This window comes from Neofelis nebulosa, chromosome 8, assembly GCF_028018385.1.
Source record: "Neofelis nebulosa isolate mNeoNeb1 chromosome 8, mNeoNeb1.pri, whole genome shotgun sequence".
Lineage (NCBI taxonomy): Eukaryota > Metazoa > Chordata > Mammalia > Carnivora > Felidae > Neofelis > Neofelis nebulosa.
The window spans coordinates 85631045-85648419 of record NC_080789.1 but is presented as its reverse complement, the minus strand read 5'-3'; the positions used below and the strand labels follow the sequence as shown (position 1 = coordinate 85648419).

Sequence of the window (17375 nt, the reverse complement as noted above, 5' to 3'; positions counted from 1 at the left end):
TTCATAACCTAAAATGTGTATGCTTTCTATACACACAGGATAAAATAGAATTCTAAAGTGTAGAAACCCTGCCCCAATGATAGTGTCAAGCTTAGGAGAAGAACATTAAAAATCCTTCAGGCTGTAGGATTTTAAAGAGTATTAGACTCCATTACCTATGAGAGCTATAGCTTTTGACCTTACTGTGAAGCTAGGAAGGGATGCCTTATTAAAAGGTCCAGGGGTCCTTCTTGCAATGCCCACCATGAAGGACTAAACCCTGAGCTCTCAGTTCAAAGTCAACTTCAGGAAGTGGGGGTAATTTATATTGAAAACTAAATGGCTTTCCATACTTTTTTCATAATTAAAGATTATACCCTCATAACAAGAATTGTGAAAAGAAACACAGTATAATAGGTAAAGAACACATTTGCTGTTTTTATTGGTGCCTTGCATGGCAGTAATACTGAAAAAAAGAGAATGCAAAAACAAAAAAACAAAAAACAAACAAAAAAACAGGTTGGTGGCAACCCACATCTTTTTTTTTAAGAGTACATAAACTCCTGTTTTTATTGTGGCATGAATGGTAACATAAAACCAAAAACATGAAAATATACAACTTATATTACACTATGTGTTATGAACAAAATATAAATCTATAACTCTATGTTATATTTACATAATTATTTATTTTATTAAATTTCAAGTGAGATGGTAGGTTGCACATACTTTGTTTTAAGCTCCAGGCATTTGATTGTCTCTTTTCTATTTTTTTTCCCCATTTTTACTCATAAAATCCAAAATGTTAGACAGACTAAGAGCTTTAGAGCCAGTGGAGCTGTATAAATACTGTTTTAGTGAACCAGTGACAGACACACTGGGGAGAACAGGAATCAATCAGTAGAAAACTTAACACAACATCATCTTCAACTTGGGAAACTGATAGTTATAGGAAACTTTAAAATTAAATACTGTAAAAGCCTGTCTAAACAAAAACTTATGCCCTATACGACAAAGAGATATCTGAACCACTTTAAGTGGGCTTCATAATTTTCCTTGCAGACCCCATAATTTTTATTTTACTATTAACTTGATAGACAAATATTTTATAAACCTGTTTGCAAATATACAGTTGTTTATTACAATTCAATAATTTACCCATTAGAATGAATGAAAATGTAATTACTTTTGATGTTTTAAATGTGATATAAGAGATTTCTTCTGGAAACAGTAACAACTTCTGGATTAAGAAAATATCTGAAATTGGGACCACAAAATAGTTAAAGATAACTTTCTTTAAATGAATTAAGGTAAAAGTCTACTCCAAAATCAAATCTATGAAATAATTTCATCAAAGACAACTCTTTTATATTTGTTCCTTATAAGAGGGTTTGGTTTCAATAATAGTTATGATCTTTGGGAGGGATTTTATATATGGTTAACTTTTAAATGCAGATGCCAAATAAATGTAAAAAATTGACTTAAGTAATTTAGGTACAAATGTACTGAAGAACAGTTTTGTATTTTATCCAATTGCCAAGCCAAAGTATTTGTATTTTATCCAAGTAACCAGCCAAATTAGTAGTATCTTGTAAATGAGCAACTTGAACCTATTTTCTCCAGTGATATTCTCTTAGATTCATTTTAAAACATGACTATTTTAGATGAATTGATCACAATAGCCATAAATCAGAATTCAGGCAAGATTATTCCTCAGTACTGGGGTGAGTGTGTGCGTGTGTGCGTGTGTGTGTGTATGCATGTGTGTATGTGTTTGTGTGTGTGAGAGAGAGGGAGAGAGGGAGAGAGAAAGGGAGAAAGAGAGAGGGAGAATGAGAGGGGATATATGAACGGGGAGGTAGGAAAGGATAGAGTAGGGAAATGTTAGCTTCATTTCAGTTTGATCTTCCTCTCATTTCCTCAACTTTAGCTTTTTTGATCATCATGGGTCACAGAAAAAGAATACAAGGTTTTAGGATCCTTTATAAAAATGATAAACCAATCAAATGCCAAAAAGGCAATGTGTTAACACAGTAAGTTGCTATTCATAGCACCTTTTATCAAAGGATATCAAAGCACTTTAAACATCAACATAATTTTTTTTCGTTTTCTTTTGGGGAAAACCAAGGCAAAGAAATTGCGACACCCAGCGAATCCTATGTCAGAACAAGAGAACAGAACACAAGGCTCTGGACTTCCTGTTTTAGTCCACCATGGTGTAGTCTCTCTGACATAAACCTAACTAAATAAAATCAACTTCTGAATTTCAGCAGTTAAAGGTCACCATTAACAATTTCATTTTCCCCTTCAAAGAAAACAGAATAAAAAACGAACAAAAAAAGACCACACAGAAGTGTTTTGTCAACTCACTGGTAAGTGTGTTAGAATTGGTTTCAGCTGTGATTGCCCTCGGTGGCATCTACCTGGAGCTAAAACAAAGTATTCTTGTAGCCCAAAGTAATGAAATGAAAACAAAGCATCTTTATAACGTGGTGTAAAATAAGTATCCAGCAAACGTGAGAGGTGAACCCACATAAGAATTTGTTAACAAAGACGAAGAACAAATTTTTAAAAATCTGTTTTCACATTGTACATAATAACGATATAAAACGAGTGTCTATTTTTTTCCTTATCCAGAGTGCTTAAAAACAACAAACAAAAACAAACAAAAAATGGCTCTAGATGACTGTGGCAATTACATAACTAAAATGAGTGATGAGAGCATAAGTTAATTAAGATTGAACACGACCCTCCTATTCACTCCTTTGTATGAAACACCAGAACTTGACATTGTTGGGGCCAAATTTTTAAAAAGGAGAAAATGTACTGAAGGAGAAGTAAAATTGTGTGGGTGAATGTGTGTGTGTGTGTGTGTGTGTGTATAAATATATATATATAAATGAGTTGGAAGATGGGAATTTGTTTTAAATATCTAACAGCTTATTGGCTGTACTTCCAAATCAGAGGAGAATAAAATAGAGAGGGAGAAATAAATTATACATAACTTACTAATCTGGGAACAGCTGACCATTATTATTATTATTACTATTATTATTATTATTATTTTATCATCATCATCATTACAACACTAGCAAAAAGAGGCAGTTCAAATGAAAATACAGTCATCAAAAACAAACAGAAAAATAAAACAAAATCTCTGACATGCAAGATATGATCAGCTCCTCCAAGCAAAACCCCAGAGCAAGTCTTTTGAGAGAGAGAAAAATAAAAAGGATTTTTTTCTTATTTATATGTAAAAATCAAACTTTTGGGTCAGGTTTGAGAGGTGAGATAGCAAAATGATGACTGGAGTGAAAACCATAGCACATCCAAGCTCCTGGTTGGAGTATTTACTGTCTGATGCCTCAGCACAAATAATGGCAATTGACTTTAAACGATTTTGCGTTTATTTGTACAAGCCCTATAACTGTCGTGGCATTTGGTTGGCAAAATCTAAACAAGCGGTTCTGTCACCATCAGTTGTTGCTCTATGCACATACTCTGCTGGAACCAAAAATTGGCCTTCAGTGGATTCCTCTTACAGCGAGTGAAAAGTTGTAGCGACGCTCACTAGGTTCAGCCCGGCTCCATTTTGTTGGGCTGCAATGACTTTTAATCAAATCCTGCTCTTTATGGTATGGGATGCACATGGCCCACAATTGTGAAATGCAAATGGCCTCCGCCTCATTTCATGGAGAGATGAAAAATACCTTATAAAATCATCAGTTCCATTTCCTGATCAGGAAAGGATGGAATGTTGAAGAAATAAGCTAATTCTGTGTTCCTGGAAAATGGCCAAATATATTCAAGGAAAACAATGATTGTTTTGCTCGAAGTTATCAATAGGAAAAACAAACAGAAATCATTAAGTAGCAAACATTAGTGGAACCAACTGATCAGGAAGAAGGGACATCTGGGAACAGTTTGCTAGTAGCTTCCATGTTATACGTGCACACCTCTATTACACAGGGCCGCCCAATCCATCCAATAATCACATTAGAAATTTAAAAATATAATTTCTGAGCCCTATCTTGGTTGTCATTTGAAGTGCAAAGTCAAGGTCAAGGTTGCTTCCAGACCAGTCACTTAGGAGGATGTGGGATTTCATCCCCAGATGTGGGTTTAACTCACAATGGTTCAATGTTATTCCTATTAGTACCATAATCACACACATACATACACACAAAAATCCAAGATCAGAAAATATTTTTTCTCTAAATTTCTTATGTCTCTCTCTCTCTCTCTCTCTCTTTTCACCTGAGAACAGCACCTACAGTTTCCATTAAAAAAAAAAAAAGTCAAATCTCACCAGCTGCTGGTATTTCAGGTTTTCCAAGGGATTGTCTAAGATATAACACTGTCCTAACTTAAGAAGGAACAGGAAAAAGGAAAGGAAAAAAAAGGAACTGGGTCAACACTTCAGTACAAATTTGGCACTTGCTCAAAGATGTAGTGTGGTGTGCATTAGACAAAGAAAGTCCTCTGAAGAAAATAATTGCTTATTTTGTGGTGGATAGCAAGGAAGTTAAAAACAGGCTCTTTTTCCCTCTTCCCCCCCCATGCACAGACTTCCATCTTTAAAGTATAGAGATGGAGAAGGTGGAGAGAAGTAAAGAGAAATTCATCTTTCTTTTTTTCTGTCAGGTGCATTACAAAAAAAAAAAAAAGAAAAGAAAAAAAAGGAAAAAAAAAGGAAAGGAAAGGAAAAGGAAAAAACCCAGAAGCCCCAAAAAACAAAACAAAACTTATTTCTTTTTAAAAATTGTAGCACAAAACAACAAAACACATTCACAAGCCACTTGTTGGCACTGTGTACCTGAGTGAGAATTTCTAGAACATTGTAGAACAAACAGCCATAAAGTTTATTAAAAAAAAAAAAAGTTGACGGGTAAGACTTCAGTGCTTGGATGTAGCAGCTGAATTACTGGCATTATTTTACCCATAGCTTATTTCAATCTCTTGTTGTTGATATTGTTGTTTGCTTGTATTTTTTTTTCCTTTCCAAGCCTTTTGAGGCTGAGGTCTATTAGTCAGCTGATGTCCCAACTATTTAAGACTAACAGTTAAAGTAACAGTCAGTGTATGAGAAAGTTAATGTGCTTGGCCACTGGTAAGGATGAACCAGCTAGGGCTTCTTTAAGTCCTAAGGTCACAACCATTTTTTGACCCTTATCAGTTGGCTTGTCCTGCAATATGGTTTTCACTGTCACTCCCATAATCTACATCTGGATCATCTTCTTCCTCATCGAACTCATCATAAATTTCTCCGTTGATGTCCTCAGCCTGTATCTCTTCTTTGATATGTGGCTCCTCTCCTTTCACACCATAAGTGCTCTGGATAACGGGCATCCCAGGCTCGGGGCTGCTAGACACGCTTGAGTGCTCCGAGGGCAGGTGAGGGGAGGGCATTCCAGCCATGGCGATGGCTCCAGGGTATACCACACCAGCAGTGGCGATGGGGATCTGTGCTTGTTGCCTGTCAGAGAGGAATTCCCAAAAATACACTGTGGGTGAAGGGATAGTCAGATGCAGGCTTTACTGTATAATGAATCTGCTCAGCTTGTCCAGTTCTAAACTACTGATTTTCATCTATTGCCCAACATCTAAAAAATGGTATCCTACTGTGATTGCAATAACTTACTTGTGTGTCATGCTTTATAGGCATTTACATGGGTTACCCACCTGATCCTCAAAATAATTTTTATTCCTATGTTCCCTTATGCAAAAAACCTGAGGTGTAGAAAGATTAAGCAGAAGAACCTCAGTCCTTGACCCCGAGTTCAGTTTTCCTTCACTATAACACTCAGCTTTTTAGAAATAAAGATAATTCAATTTTAATGGGGAAAAAAAAACCCCTAAAATATGAGAGCTCTCAAAATAAAACTTGACTGCTCGGAACTCACCAGAACTGAAGAGTATCACATTGTCCACTTGGTCCCTGCAGTAGCTGGGGGGACAGGAAGCAGGGTCAGCCTCGTGGGTGCACAGCTCTGCAGCTGGAAAGGGCCCTGGGCTATGAAAGATCCTATGCTTGCCTTAAAGTTGTTGCCACAGTCTTGAAATTCTTAACTTTTTAATAGGAACCCCACACATTTTCATTTTGCTGGGAGCTCCTCAAATTATGTAGCTGGTCTTAGTGGGAAGAGATTAGTAGATAGTGTTCATTTCTGCCTTCTTTCATTCTTTCATATGTTTACTATTCATTCATATGTTTACTATTACTATATGTAACATATAGTTACATATGAACTATATGTTCATACTGTTTACTATCAGCAAGTGTTGGGTTTCATGCTTGGCTTTGAGAAGAGTCACGCGTCGGGATATAAATCATGGGCCAATGGACAGAGCAGGCAGAAAGAGGGAACAGGATAGAGCAGACTTTATGAGTCTTTTTCTAAGGTATCTTCCAGCCATTTCAGAACGGTATTTATTATTATAAGCAGCTGTTGGGATCTTACTAACTTATGTTCCAGATATAAGCAACTTTATCTCTGTGCTTTCTGAGAAAATTCTGCAGAATCAATGATGTTGCAGTTAGCCTAATATGATACTGTAGACAGCCTTGCCATAGGAGGCAGGGTAAAACCTCCTGAGAACTACACTCTTAGTTCGGAAGACAGCTTTCCCATTCACAACCCTGTGGTGCCCTAAATAGAATCCCCACTTTGTGTGATCTACAAAGGCCACATATGTGCCTTGATAGCCCAGAAATCCCCCTATATTCAGAAGTGAGTGTTTCTTTTGGAAAAATTTTTATGTTGTATTTCCTTAACAAAGATGTTGCAGAATTTGTCAATGGGAAGCCTTGGAAGTAATAAAAGCCAACAAAGAAAAGAACCGATAATACTTCTACGTTGTTAATGACACGCTTCAAAATTATTTACTATCAGATATTTTATCTTCAAGCCAGTGGGAGTAAAGCTCACACTAGAGCCATTGTTCTAGGAACTCGGGGTGGCTTCATATGGATGTATTCTTTTCAGGATCACGTGGGGGCCAGGCTAATTTCTGAAAATACATTGAGGTCAAGTTCTTTTTCAAAATGCTGCTTTACAGCTCAACGAATATGGTTCACATCCCATTACGCATAACAAGAAGTGTTCCCCATGAAAAAATGATGGAAAGGTCCATACCCAACATTGAAGTATTGCCGCATTTCCTGCCGCCTATTCCGCATGATTGCCTTGTATTCACCGATGCGCAGCTTTTTGCCATCCACGAGGCAGGTGCGCTTTGGCCTGGGTTTGTATTTGTAGTCAGGGTACTTCTCCAGGTGCTGTTTGCTGAGACGGGCTTGCTCCTCATAATATGGCTGTTTCTCTAGGTTTGTCATAGCTTTCCAGCGAGATCCTATGAGGAAAAGAAGGTTAGGATTCCAATTTGCACAGCTGCTAAGGACAAGAAAATAAATCTAAAATAAAAATGTTGGCTAAAGCCCAGAAATACATAAAAATGTGTTTGATTAGTGAACTATGACTCAAGAGGTGAGATCTCACAAGAACAGGGGTGTTGGTGGCTGTGTAGAGCAAACCGTGTACCCAAAGGTACAAACACTGGCCAGTATATTTTTTTTTCCTGGCTGGAATGAACAATTTAGCCAAAAGCGTATATATTTACTTAAAAGCTCACAGCTAATGTTAAGAATACATCTTTTATTTCCACATTAGACCATGATCTAATTCAACTGTGAACTGAAAAATTATGCAAAAACTTATTACATATTTTCAATCTGTGGCTAATTATCTAGTTAGTATTTTTAAGTGGGGGTGCATTACTTACTACAAGGGTTCCTAACATATATAATTCTTCTCAAAATGTTTAAGTATGCTTTCATGAATGATTGCATTTAAAAATTCATTTCATTAAAACTTAAATTACAAAAAATTATATTAATGAACATGCACCAGCTAACTACCAGGTGCTAGATAGACACTGCGCTAAAAACTTCACATAAGTTGTCACATTTTTAACTTTCATCATAATCCTGTAAGATAGCATTTACACCTATTTCCATAAATGAGAAAACTGAAGTTCAAATACATGAAGTAACTCACCCAAGGTCACACAATTATTAAATTACAAATCTGTGACTCAAACTCAGGTTTGATATAATTGAAAGTATGCTACAATGTATGTTTTTACATACCTACAACCACCTGCTATCTATGACTTAGCAGAGGTCAGAATTACAATAAGTATGTAAGGGGTAAGATTTTTCTCTTAATAAATCACTTTCAATAATATATAAAGATGTCACTTCTCGTGATATAGTTTGCATTAATAATGTCAAGCCAAATTGGTGTTCTCCATCTTTTCACTTTTGATTTTGGTTTGGACTCAACTAGGATTTCAAAACAAAACAAAACAAAAACAACAACAGTTAAAAATAGTTATGTTAATTCTCAATATAAACGTGATTTAAATATTTGATTCTATTAGTATGGCTATGCATAGTAGTAAAAGAAGTAGAGGTAATAATTTTTTTTTTTTTATTAAACACGTGAGGAGAATCTGTGTGTAGATGAAGTGTGTTTATCAGGAAGTAATCAGCTCAACTCTACTCAAATGCACAAGGATCAAAATAACTGGAATTGTGGGTTCTATACCAAATACTTACAGGCATGGAAGCCTTTACCTGCCTTCCAAAGTCATCTAAGCAAGATCTTCAGGGTTTCGAATGGGTTCATTACTCAACCAAAATTCCATTTCTCAAATGCAACTAGCTCACTGATGAACCGTTCTTCTCTACAAATGCAGAAAAGTCCTCAATATGGGCTGTTTTATTTATTAAAGGAATAGAGTAAAAGGGACAATATCTCTTCCCTTAGAATTTTTTCCTATCAGAACAGATGTTGCCTGGGTGGGTATATCCACATAGGTGTTACAAAAATTTATAAACAGATTTTTTTCCAATCTAGACAGCCAATATGATTTTATTCTATTTACTACAGAAATCCAGGTTACAGTTCAAATCATAGAGTTTATTTTTCCATTCCTTTCTCAAACTTGTGTTTCAATGGCCACATCCTAAATTTGTAGGTACAATCTCAAACTCTTTATTGCCCAACACTATTCTCTAGAGGTATTTGAAACCATCATGTTATTCTCAGGGCAAATATAAATACAGGTAAAGCTATAATACCATTGAACGGGGTCAATTCTTTTTGGGAAGTTTCTTACAAGGATGTATAACAGAATTTTGAACCTCAGATCAGGGAGTGTAAAAGTGAGCTTACCAGAAATAATTTACTTCATAGTTATATAAATACACTGAAAAATGACCAAGGATGGTTGACTTTAAAATTCCCTATCTTTATCACCAGGCAGAACCAAGTAACTAGCATCCTCAATTAGAATAGAAATTGCTAATGGTACTTCTCAATGTCTAAATGTTTCATAAGCTCAAAAAGGATATGGTTTTCTAAGGAAAGGGAATGTTTATGCCTTACTGTAACCCACCCTGGAATGTGAGAACTCTTTTTAGATTTCCTACTATGTGCACCATGGTGTATTAATTACTGGATACGCAGTGGTGAATCATTTTGTTCCTTATCTTCCTGAGGCTCATATTCCAGTGGAGAAGAAATACATTAAACAGCTAATTAAAACATTTATTATTTTAATTAAAAGTGGGGAAAGTACAGGAAGCTATGAAAACATAAGGAGTTGGGTCAATCTTTTGTAGGTCAGGAAGGTTTTGTGGAAATGATTCCTATAGGAATCAGAGAGGGAGAGCTTTCTATGGAGGAAGAATAGAATGGTCAGGCCTTGCAGTGGGAAGGAGGATTAGAGGAACTTAAAGACAGTTGAACTGTCTGAAATGCAGAGGAAAAAGGGATATATATACACACACACATATATACACACACACATATATAGGATAAATAAAAGATACATATTTATATAAAGATAAAACAGATACATATATAATAAAAGATGTGTAAATTCTTAGACAAGCTGGCTTCTAAATCTGGCATGAACTGGAATCACAACATATTTAGACACTTGATAATATAATTTCTCCGGAAGTATCACTGAATCCTAAATTACATTTTAAAAGATGGCCGGAGCATAGTTCTAAGTCTTCTTAAAATTGAGAATCAAGATAGTGAAAGTGGTGCCTGTAGTTGGTAAAATGGCCAACTCTGCTGTTTTATGACCGTGCGGAACAAATGGTGTTTTGGTTGGTGGCAACCGCAGTTTTCACTTTTGAAAACTAACTTTTGAATAACTAAATGACCAGTGTGGTGTTGGTTTTAATGGCTTTGCAGGTACAACATCCACTGTATGTAGCTACGATGTAAACATTGAGACACGCTGGATGTGAATGGTAGGAAAGCATTTTAGGTATCTCCAAAAGAGACGGAAACATCTACTTGATTTAAGATGTGGCTGGTTGCTTACCCTGGACCACGTACAGGGAGTAAGTTCTCTGCTTTTACTCAAAAGCCTAGCCTTTTACAATGAAAAAAAACCAGAGAAGGACTTTTGGGTATTCCTCCTGATGACAAAGAGGAAGATTCAATAAAAAAAAAAAATATGATGTTCATAATAAGAAAAATAAAAGTCTTGAAAGTGCTCTTTTCCTTTCTAAATCTGGCGATGCGATAAAAATGAAGAGTTTGAGCTGAGTAGCATCGTCATCTCCATGGGGTCTGTAATGAATTTGCACATTTTACTCCAACTACTGTATATCTAATCAGAAAAAGATGTCCCCCATCCCCTGATCTAGCGCCAAACAGTAAAAGGTGATTCCTTATGTTAACAATTTCAGCAGAATGGCTTATTAAAACCAGATTTTAGGGTATTATAAAATGCTTAGAAGCCCTTTAAAATGTCAACTAGGATCCCCAGAGACTACGTAAAATGTCAACCCAGCTCAAGCGCCTGTTTTAAGCAGAATGAATTAGCGGCATGCTGTCGGAGGCTGTTATCCAAAACAATCAGTAGAGAGGAAAACATCAAGCTTTCTTTGTACTTTTATATGAAATGGGCCACTTAGAATGATCTTGTGGATATTTGAAGATCACTTATTTATTTGAAGCTAAGACTAAATATTGAGGTCCCAAACACCTCAGTGGTTTTTTTTCCTGGATATCTTTAATTAATACAATTCTATTGAAAAGTCCAAAATTAGACAGCACTCTTTTTTCATGTAACCTATTGTGATTTAACTATATGGTCATCCTAATATTCTTTCCTTCAAACCAGAAAGAAACTCTTGTAGCTAGCCACCTCTTTCCCATAAAGTCTTTTCCTACATCTTCTAAAGTATTTCACATCATCAAAGCTGATATTTCTCTTATACTTAGGATAAAGTTTGAATCAGTAATTAACATTTTCCAGTATTCATACACATGAATTGAACGATATAAAGACAGTTTAAATAATCTCAGTATTTAGTTCATTTTTTCATTTTGACATTTTGGGCTAATTTTGTGATAACTGATATGTTAAAATATGGAATATTTTATTCATTTCTAGAGTTTTCCCCAGTGGAACAGATACATTTCTTAAAAATGGAAAATTTCATATGGAAGGTAAAATATGGTCATAAAAAGAAAAAACAGGTCAGAGATGGTAGTAGCATAAAAATATGCATTTCCTTTTGAACAGTTTAATTTTTTGAATATATATATATATATATATATATATATCCATAAATATTCCCATTCTCTATATACCTAAAGCTTTACATACTCTTATCTTTTGAGATGACATTAATCTAAAGATTTCAAGATCATTTTAGATGAAAACTGAGACATAAGTTCAAGTGGTTGATGGTTTTTTGTTTGTTTGTTTTGGTCTCACTACAAATGCATGCTGTGAACTGGATGGCATCTATTACCACCCAGTAACATGAGAATTTGAGAATATGGGAGCATAAAAACACATGTATATGTTTAGTAACCACTTTTAGATGACCAGTTCCTTAATGTAAAGGATCAAAAGGAGCACTTATCTGCGTTAAGTACATGTAATTCCAAGTGCATTATGGATTTTAGTAAAGCTTTAGTAACTCAGAGGAATGTCACTTATTTGTTGAAGCCCAAATTTACTGATCGAGTTAGGTATTCCTATTCTGTTTTTGTTGTTTGGCTCCTAGCAGTCAGAGTAAATAGTCAAAATTTGCTTAGCTCATCTGGTAGCTGGCTATCTGGAAGACGAGCGTGATGAAGATGAGGACGATGACAATAACAGTGATGATGGTGTCAGGTGAACAGCACACACAAAATGGAATCTTCGTTCCTTTTTCTGGGACTTAAACTGGTATACGGTAAGTCTCTTTATAATACTCTTACCTCTCGCCCGTATTTCTGTGTGCTTTAGTGTCTATGTATGTAAGGCAAATATGTACTTTATTATCTCTTAAGTTGAAAGCTGCAACAGTAGGGAAAGTCCCTTTTTACATGCTGCTGAAAACGGGCTCAAGGCTACTAAAAGTGTAAATTAAAAACTGCACACACCACAAGTTCTCGTGTCCTCTGACATTCTAAACTGATTTTCAACGATAGTACCAGAACAACCATCACCTATGCTTCCATCCCCAGCACATGAAGAATTCTGTAGTCCAAAGGAAAAGAATGAATATGGTCAATACCATTATCACGTAGTTCATACAAAAAGAACTAAGGACTTAGTACAAAAATTTCTAGATTTTAAAGAAGAAAAAACATTACCACAGTTAATATAGAGGTACACAAGTAAATTAGCTATAAAAACTGGGCCCATTTCTCAACAAACATGAAATGCTCTGTCGTCAGAAGAAAAGGCTCAGTAATGGTGCTTCTTTTTAGAGAAGTAGATAACATGAGCTGCCTGGCCTCCAAAGCTAGTACCTTTCAACAACTGCATAAAACAGAATTGCACATTTATTCCATACATCATGTAACCATCAATAAGTTTCTTACCCAATATCTTGCTGATGTTGGAGTTGTGCATGTCAGGAAAGGCTTGGAGGATTTTCCTTCGCTCGTCTTTAGCCCACACCATGAAGGCATTCATTGGACGTTTTATGTGGGGTTCATTGCTACCACGCCCTCTGGATTCTCTATAAATTCTTGACTCCGAGACTCCAGCACTTCCTAAAAATAGGGAACATTGCTTCATGTTAGTGTTAAGACTTTGGGCAATTCTCTTCTTTGCATTACTATCGAATATTTGTCTGTAAAATATCTATTCTAGTATATTAAATATGAATAAAGCAAGTATATCTGCTAATAGTACTTTCAGTTCTTGACACAGATGCTTGTTTATGAAGCTTCTGATTAAGCCCTGTAGTGGCAATTGTTGTATCTGCATTTTCACTCCATTTCTAATATATTTTTCCTCTTTTTTTTTCTTCAATGGACTGTGGACTGTTTCACCATTTACTTTCAAAAGGACACGAGAAACCTGAAATACGTGATCTTTGAGGCAAAATGGAAAGAGAACAGTTGGAGTATACCGGTAGGCATGCTGGCACTGTGTAAATATTAAATGGGTGAAGAACCTCAGAAAATTGTGAAACACTAGCACATTTGGCACAATGGACTACAAGTGAGGTTGTGTCTCTGCTACCTAAAGACGGTCAGAATATAGAGTAGTCATGCCCTTTTCCTCTCGCTGAGGTTATAGAAATAAAATGCTGCTAAATAAAACTTTGGGGTGAAAATACAATATAGATAATCTTCTGTAATGTGTTTGGCATTTCTTTGCAATTTTGTGCTGATAAATGCATGAAAGATGCTGATGCATCCATGATAGCCTGCTCCCCAGAAGATATTTGAAAATGGTAGGGAAAAAACAACCAACAGGTACACAACCATGGTTTCTTAAGAAGTCTACAGCCACATATTTAAGGTGAAAAAAAAATTCATTCCCCTGAATTTTCTCCCTAACATCTAAAGTTACCCGGAGACCCCCTGAAAGTTCCCTTCAAGACTTATGACAATAGAACACGACTGAGAGTCTGGGTAGAAACTTTGGGAGCTGCATTCATTCCTCCAGGCTTTGCATGAGTTTATAGAATAGTTTCACCAGACTAAACAGCTTCCAGAGATACCTGAGTTTAGGCAAAGAAAATCAGGAGAAGCATAAGAAAACACAGAACTGTGATACTAAGTATTACAGGGTTATCTTTAGAAAATACGGAAGAGATGTATTTTGGTAGCATATAAAATGTTTAAATAATTTGGGGATTTCTAGAGCTTGTATCATTAATCAAAGCACTGCTTTTTTCTTCTTTCTTCATACTCCTCTTCCTTTCTTTTCTCAATTAGAAGGAATAGGAATCAACCAGAATTACCCAGACTTGAAGACCTCTATAGCAGCAAACAAAAACACAGCATACCTGTTGGTGGAGTTTCTCATTATTTCTCATTCATAGTATGCTCTTTGGTCTGATGAAGATTGGAAAATATTTTGCATACACAAGCATGACTGAATTTAACAAATAACAGCAACAAAATTGTTGATGTTTTAATGCTGATTACTATGCTTATATTTCATCATGCTAATACAACTTAAAATTTATGAAATGTCTTATTACCAGTCATTGTCTTTTTTATTGACATAAATGAGTGCTAATATATGGCAACATCTTCCTAAAATGGGTTTGTAACTAGCAAATGATCATTTGCACATCTGCTTTTTCTTGTTCTTACACCTTACAGCAACATAAGCAATAAAATGAACATAGTGTAACTTCATCAAAGCTAAACAAGCTCTTTATATGTACTTAGGCTAGGTTTATCTTAACCAAGTGATGTGGAAAATAGAAGGAAATGATTGGATCCAACAGGCTAGGACAACACTGACTTTTGTTGGATATCCAATTGAATAAGATTCGTTTTGATAAAATTATCTGGCTACATGGTCAAGTTTGGCTACTTTTGTAGCTGGTGCAGAACTGGACTTAAAAGCAGAATTGGGGGCCAAGGTACAGAGTAGACAACTAAGTATGTTGGGGAATTCACGGCAATCCCCTCTGTCCTAAAGTATGCTTCCTAATGGTTTGCTCTGGTGCAGACTTTTCTACATGCAGGGAACTTCCTGTTCAATAGTAACACATTTGAGGACAGTGCTCTTAAAATGCGTGTTTGGTACTTGACACTGGAGGGAGGTTCCTAGCTGGGGCTCAAGGTGAGAGGAATAACACTTTCTTCTTTTTCTTTCTTTCCTGTGCAATTAAAATTAGGGTATCAATTTCATTAGTTGTCATTTTGGATTTTAGAATGTTCGGAAATGATGCAGACAACAAGAAGGCATGTGAGGAAAGCATGAGGCTGTGTAGCTGGCGTTCTAGTTGGGTTACAGAGGGTAGGGATGACACCGGACTGTACAATAGACAGTATAAGAGGGAAGCGTTTCAAAATGGAAAAAAAAAAAAAAAAAAAGAAAAGAAAGAAAGAAAGAAAATCCTGAAGGTGTCCACTGAGCCTTGTATTCTGGTCAGAATCTTACAAATGACAACTTGAAAATGAGCAGATAGATACAAATTTCTGAAAAGTTTGCTGAAAAGAAATAGGGAAGTGAGACATAGATTAGACAGTGACTGTGAGTATTTGCTTTAGAATTGTGCCATCTTGAATCCAGGATCTGCCTCTGGTACTTACAGCCTTGTTATGTTGGGGGAAAAAAATGATTCAAAATTCCCAGGGGCCAATCTCTTTATTTGCAATAGTATTTACTTCACAGGTTGTGCTAGAAATTAATGAGATGATTTGTGCAGAACACTCAGCAGATTGTTTGGCACATGGGAACTGTTCGGTACACGTGAGCTCTTATTGTAACGATCAGGTATTAGGCGGCTGTCTTACATACTTTTTAGTAGTTTTAATTGACACTAAATAGACACTTCTGCACACTATTGGTATATATATGAATAATTTTCACAAACCATCAGAATCTCCACTCATATTGAAATCCATCATGGCATGGCTAAATTTTCCTTCTTCATTCTGTTTAACTGCCAGTTGCTGAGTCAGACTCTCCAGTGTTGTTTTTTCCTTAAAAAAAAAAAAAAAGGAATTTATAATGAGAGCTCAGTCTGGAAATTATAATTATTCAAAGACATTTTTTTCTTGGGCCATATATAATACATTAACTCCTGGGAGGGACGGGATATTGATTTATTCACCTTTGCACATTCAGCACATTCTGCTGAGATAACTGAAGCAAATGATGAGCAGGGTTTTTGAAGGAACTCTGATTCTTAGAATCCCCTAGATAGTCTTGGCATTTGGGTTTGGTATGCCTAAAGGGTATATGCTGGGATCCCTGGAGACAATTGTCCTGAATTGTAAAATGTGCAGAGTAATTTCATGAAAAGCAACCTGTTTTGCACCATTTGGAACGCTCTATTTTTAGCCAGACAGTAGAAGTATAGGAGTGGCATGGGGCCCAGAGAAAGTCTTCCAATAGTCAGGTGACCAACTGATAGAAACATAATTCACAGTAGTGCCCTCTGGTTGCCATCTCCCTAAATGCCATCTGCATTCCTCATGCAAGGGTAATGAAGACGTTTAAATATTCATTGCTAATTGCTTGTCAAGTCTCTGTACATTCAATGTGAGTGCCTGCTACTTGGACCACAATTTGATTTGGATTGCTAAGCCAAAATATTGAGTTGGCGAATTATTTGAGATACAAATACACCAAAATTAGATCTGCAAAGACATCAAGTCATTTAAAAGCATGCAGTGCATGATTTGAATTCATGGAGAACATTGCATTACAAACAAAATTATTGTCAAGGAAAATATAATGCTTAATCTAAACCACATGAAATACTAAACTACTTCCAATTAAGGAATTGGGTGATTTTATGAAAAGAAAAAGCATACAATGAAAGGTTTACAACATTTCTAGCACTTTCCGTCATTGCTCTGAGGATGATTTGGTTCCAAAACAGTTTTAAGGAAAGCATCTATTGGATTTCATAAAATTTGGTCAGGTTTATTTATAATTATTTACCTCATTTTCTGAGGAACACAGTCATGAACTGTTCAAATGAACCCGTATACTGAGTAACAGACATTGACACAATAAATCATCAACTATTTAGGACAATTGTATTATAGGTAAAGGGTCCAACTAATGTTCCCACCAACAACCATTAGGGTATTCAAATTCTTAATGTAGTACATGCTTTATCTCTACAACATCTCTCACAGTATTACATTTATACATACTAGAGAAAAATTCTTTCAAGTTAGTGGCCTTGGAGCTCCTATTCATCAAAGGCTGTACATGACTTAGTAGAAATACTATTTTTAATTGTCAATTAGTACAAAACACAGCAAGGAAATTGGAAACAAAATAGTTGGTATCAACTCCAGTTCTATAGGATTATATAGTACGAAGTTGAGATAAATGATATATTTAAAAATGTAGAACCTGATCCAATATGT

At 35.8% G+C, this 17375-nt stretch overlaps 1 protein-coding gene across 23 annotated transcripts in view; it reads right to left on the bottom strand.

Annotated features, from left to right (window-relative positions):
* Nucleotides 1–393: 393 nt before the first annotated feature.
* SOX5 (SRY-box transcription factor 5) overlaps nucleotides 394–17375 on the bottom strand; it is a 1021816-nt gene continuing 1004834 nt past the window's right edge. For all 23 annotated transcript variants that reach the window (XM_058743357.1, XM_058743360.1, XM_058743362.1 and 20 more), the window contains 4 exons: nucleotides 15863–15971; nucleotides 12894–13067; nucleotides 7116–7332; nucleotides 394–5455 (listed from right to left, as the gene is read on the bottom strand). In XM_058743357.1, the coding sequence (XP_058599340.1) occupies nucleotides 5152–5455; nucleotides 7116–7332; nucleotides 12894–13067; nucleotides 15863–15971 (804 nt within the window). In that variant the 3' untranslated portion in view covers nucleotides 394–5151. The remainder of the gene's footprint in view (nucleotides 5456–7115; nucleotides 7333–12893; nucleotides 13068–15862; nucleotides 15972–17375) is intronic.